This window comes from Montipora capricornis, chromosome 10 (assembly GCF_036669925.1).
Source record: "Montipora capricornis isolate CH-2021 chromosome 10, ASM3666992v2, whole genome shotgun sequence".
NCBI lineage: Eukaryota > Metazoa > Cnidaria > Anthozoa > Scleractinia > Acroporidae > Montipora > Montipora capricornis.
In genome coordinates, this window is record NC_090892.1 from 14,761,126 (window position 1) to 14,766,125 (window position 5,000).

Below are 5,000 nucleotides of genomic sequence, written 5' to 3' on the forward strand. Positions count from 1 at the left end.
AGGTGATAATATAAAGAGCTACTCATATATCGAGCTTGGGCTACCTATGTTTATAACAACTTTATTTGCAAAGAACATCGCAAAAAGGGTGCTGCCAGGGAAGAACTGAATCCTCATATACGGCAAAATGACAAATATGACAAATACCAGAACAACTTTTCTCTTTAATAAACAACAGGAATGTAGGTACAGCAATTGTGTAAAATACTTGAAACTTCGCTCAGAAGGTAAAACGCTTAAAATTGTTAAGTGTACTGTCCGTTCTGAGCCTAAAATCAAAAGAAGAACTAACCTGCAATCAGGCGTACTTTTCTTTAAAGAAGAACAGGCCCAGCTTACTATGCTTCTAAAAAACGGAAGCCACCGTAATTACCTAACCGAAAGACTTTAGTATCAATCGTGTTTTTGATGAAAGCACAATGACTTAATCCCTTCACGATTTGCCTTACTGGATGTTACAGTAGTGTCAAAACTCAAGATCCTGAAGATCATGTTTGTAATGAAAACAGGAAGCACAGGCATGAGAGAGCGCGTGACGTCACGTTATTTTGAGACAGTTGTAACGGCCTATTCAACTGATCGAGGAAAATGTTCCATAAAAACTTCAAATCGCGATGTTTCTTTTCGAAAATTCATTTTATGGATAGAGATGTGGCCAGAACTCATCCATCATTGGGAGTTGATCAAATCAAATGAACCATAGGCAGCCCAAGTTCGCGTCACTAGAAAGCGTGTAACTACTTGGTGTAGGCACTCATATAGTGGTCCGGTGTAGTCACTCATATAGTGGTCCCAAGTGGCGTACTTAACTATGCTTAATCATCCCTAGCCGTACCTAAGCATCCCTAACCCTACTTAAGCATCCTTAATCATCCCTAGCCGTACTTAAGAATCCCTAAGCGTACTTAAGCATCCCTCTTCATCCCTAGCCGTACTTAAGCATACTTTATCATCCCTAGCCGTACTTAAGCATCCCTAAGCGTACTTAAGCATCCTTCTTTATCACTAGCCGTACATAAGCATCCTTAATCATTCCTAGCCGTACCTAAACATCCCTAGCCGTGCTTAAGCATCCTTAATCATCCCTAGCCGTACCTAAGCATCCCTAACCGTACTTAAGCATCCTTTATCATCCCTAGCCGTACTTAATCATCCCTAAGCGTACTTGAGCATTCTTCTTTATCACTAGCCGTACTGAAGCATTCTTAATCATCCCTAGCCGTACCTAAGCACCCCTAACCGTACTTAAGCATCCTTAATCATCCCTAGCCGAATTCACATTAGGAAGGGATGTCTGTCCAATATTGCACCTGTTTGTGGAACTGAACGGAACGCGGTACATCCATCGAATCCTCAACCGCTCTCTTCTTGTAGGCTCAACCAGCATTTCCTTGGAGTTGGCGATTGCAATTCTTACAATATTGTTTTTTCACATGAATACTAAGAAAAAGTACGAAGACGTTTTTGAAGATGCTCATCTCCAACTAGGAGTTCCTGTAGAATGGATATCGTCGAATGAAAAACATGGCATCTATTGTGAAGAAAGCACAACACCCATCAATAGACATCAAGGTCACAATGAAAATAGTGATAGTTTAATGGAAAAGAATAGCATAGATGAAGCGGCATTTGATAACGAAGGTGAGTTTCTATTGGTTTGTGACAATGTGGAAGACATGCTGCAAGCGCAAGTAGTCAATGTTTTAGGAACACAATGTCTGAACAGATTTGATATCATGCAGAATATTAATGCACAGTCTTCGTCGAGATCATTTGATGCTTTCAATTTACCCTATACATTTTATAAAGTGTTGGGATCAGTATGCTCCGATTTGACACCCTCCTCAGATGTCATAGAAGCTCACCTGAAGCAATTAAAATCTGGCGGCGTTTGATCTTGAAATAGATGCAGTTGCTGGCGATGGCGACTGTGCTTTTAGAAGCATAATCAGACAACTCTATAAAGTATACAAAAATTTGGTTTTATCATCGGAGTTGATAATGTAAATTGGCCACCGTACAGAGATTCTAAAAGCTGACGTTTCCAGCGTTAGCCCTTCGTCAGAGCTAATCGAGGAATTATGGGTTACGTGTAGTTTTTATAGTAGAGTAGGAGCTACGCTATTGGTGGTAACATGGCAACGTGAAAAATAGGAATATATTAGTTAAATGAAAAGCGTTCGTTAATACCGTGAGGATTAAGGGTGCCGATTTGGAAGATGAATTTTTGTTCCAGATTCTTGCAGCTTTCCGTCGTACCTATATGTAGGGAAAGGCCGCAGATAGCCATGTGTTTTTTGGAGTGGTTATGGAGATTAAAATGACGAGCGACTGGCTTAGATGCATCTTTGTCATTCTTCTCAAGATCGCGAAGGTGTTCGCGGAATCGGTCACCTGGTCGTCTACCTGTCTCGCCAATGTATAATTTATTGCATAACGTACTGGTTATGCAATAAATGACATTTGCGGAGGTACAGGTGAAACGATCGGTGATCTCACCAAATGAATGAAGGGGTAGTTTCTAAAGAAACTGTGGTGCTGCGTCGGTGGGGAAGTAGTATACAAAAATTTGGTTTTATCAACGGAGTTAATAATGTAAATTGGCCACCGTACAGAGATTCTGTACGGTGGCCAATTTACATTATTAACTCCGTTGATAAAACCAAAATTTTGGTGATCTTAACAGATCGCTTAGGTCCCGATATCTTGAAAAGACAAGTTTTGCATCGTGAGCGCACGCATTTGAAAGTGCCGGGTTGCTCGTTAGTTTTGAGCGCGCTTCTAACTAAAAAGTTGCCTACGTTTTTGTCGCGTTTGAATGAAATAACTGGAGGTTGCGAAAAGATTCTACCAGTCTCGGGATCATTTTGGAGTAATTTAAAATTATTAAGAATGATACTTTTGACTGCGTGATTATGAGGATGGAAAGTGAGAGTAAATGGAATTCTGTCATTCTTATCTTTTTGCGACGTTTGTAGTGATGACTGTCGATCAAATTGTTGGGCGCGATGATGGCCCGCTTTGACCACAGAGACAGGATAGCCACGTTTTTCGAAGAACTGGCACATCTCCTCTGATTTGCTGGAAAAATCGGAGTCATCACTACATAGACGTCGAAGTCTAAGAAATTGAGAGTAAGGAATGGAGTTCTTGACATGTGATGGATGTGATGATGAATACAACAAATAACCACAAACAACATGAACAACAGATAAATACAACAAATAACTATAAAGTGGTTCCAAACATGACTGATGTCGCTAAGGATCACATTCGTTTTTTAGGTTTGTTGAATTCGGAAGAAAAGGACATTTTCACTCTCCGTCAAAAGTTTGTTGATCGAATACTCGAGCCTGATGAAGAACTTTACGAAATTATCAGAAGTACTGACTGTATTACTCTTGCAAGAAATATAGAGGATTTTAGATGTCCAGGATTTTATAACAATGAGCTGGGAGACTTCGTAATGAAAGTGGCTTCGCCCATTCTGAGAATTCCCACAGTTATTGTTTCTTCAAATGAGGCCGCTCACTGCATTCCATTTGTACCACCGGGTCCTATTCTCAAGGAGCCATTGTACGTTGCCTTTACAAGTTATGGCCCCGGCCATTATGATTCAACACATCCTGTGACTGTTGTTGGTAAGTTTTCTAAATGAACCATGGTTACGGTAGACAACAAACTACTTTGGCCGCTTTTTTCATTCATCTTTTATTTTTTAAATCCGAAATGATACTTAAGTTGCAATCGCCCTTTCAAGAGAAAGCTTTCCAAAAAAATGTGACTTTATTTCTTAGTATTTAAAGAGGGAATCATAAAATTTTAGGCGATTAAAAAATGGTTTTGATGATACATCATAAAGGAAAAATGGAAGTAATATTTATTAATCAATTTAATTCTGTAATCTTATTGACATCACATATATTTTATCTTGATTTGTATTAAATTTACTTTGAAATGACTTTTATCAAAAGAAAATTTCAAGCTTAATGGAAAATTCTCCACCACTTTAAAGGTAACCCGTGTATTCGCTTCAGAATATACTCAGAACATTACTAAGGGATGGGCGGTAGTTTCCACTACGTATCCGCGTATCCAGACGCTTCAGGGGTGCAGTTTGATTCACGATTCAGTCTATTAAACAGTTATTCTAACCATTTAGTTTAAGTCCTTGCCCGTTTTCCTGTAAATCGCATAACTGAAGATCGCCGATTCATCGTCTGAATATAATTCAGCAATGATCGACTTTTCTATTTGGGGAATATTCCATCCTTTATGTAATGAAAATTCTCCATAAGTGTGCTATTGTTAGCACCACATAATTGTAGTAGTACGGCAAACATGCTGGGCAATCATATTTATTGCATTATAGAAACCTAGACACTTTGGATTCTAAAATCAGCAACTTATTCACTTATAACTATAGTGGTATTTTTAACACTTAGATGAAAGAAATGAAACAAACGCGTCCACGCTACAATCCAGCTTCTGTGCTCGTGGTAGAAAGTCAGCTGGGATGGGGTCAAACTGCTCGATTGCCGAAACCTCAAAGTGCTCTTGTGTGGGAAAAGGAACAAGGTGTACTCGAAGATGCAGATGCAGAGGATGCCAAAACAAGCAGGAGACCAGTAAAAATGAAACAGATAGGCGAAGGTCAAAGGGTGTCGTTGCGGGATAAATAAAAAAGGAAACTTTGCAAAGATATTGAAGGAAAGAGAAAAACAAAGTGTCCGTGTTTTCGTGATGTTTTAGGCTGTGAGTTAAACCATTGTTTTTGCTTAAAGTGCCAAAATCCATTTTCTCAAGTAGAAGCGATGCAAACAAAGGAAAAGAAAAAAGAAACCCGGAAGAGGAAACTTCATTCGTCTTATAAAAGAATGAGAGGAGAACATTACTTGAAAATCAAGGCTCGTGGACTAAGTTAGAGAATTGCATGCTTGAAACCATTGAATCCCTTTAGCAAGCCTTTTAAATATTCCTGGTTCGTACTGCTGAAAACA

The 5,000-nt window shown here is 39.1% G+C and overlaps 1 protein-coding gene across 3 annotated transcripts in view; it reads left to right on the forward strand.

Moving 5' to 3' along the window:
• The window catches only part of LOC138019498 (retinol dehydrogenase 7-like), a 14,890-nt gene that overhangs the window by 754 nt on the left and 9,136 nt on the right, over positions 1-5,000 (forward strand). Inside the window, exons 2-4 of one of the 3 annotated variants that reach the window (XM_068866307.1) lie at positions 1,375-1,641; positions 3,285-3,641; positions 4,446-5,000. The exon at positions 4,446-5,000 is cut by the window's right edge and continues 396 nt beyond it. The exons of 1 other annotated variant lie outside the window; for it this stretch is intronic. In XM_068866307.1, the coding sequence (XP_068722408.1) occupies positions 1,375-1,641; positions 3,285-3,641; positions 4,446-4,678 (857 nt within the window). In that variant the 3' untranslated portion in view covers positions 4,679-5,000. The remainder of the gene's footprint in view (positions 1-1,374; positions 1,642-3,284; positions 3,642-4,445) is intronic. One more of the 3 variants, XM_068866309.1, reaches the window with a different exon arrangement.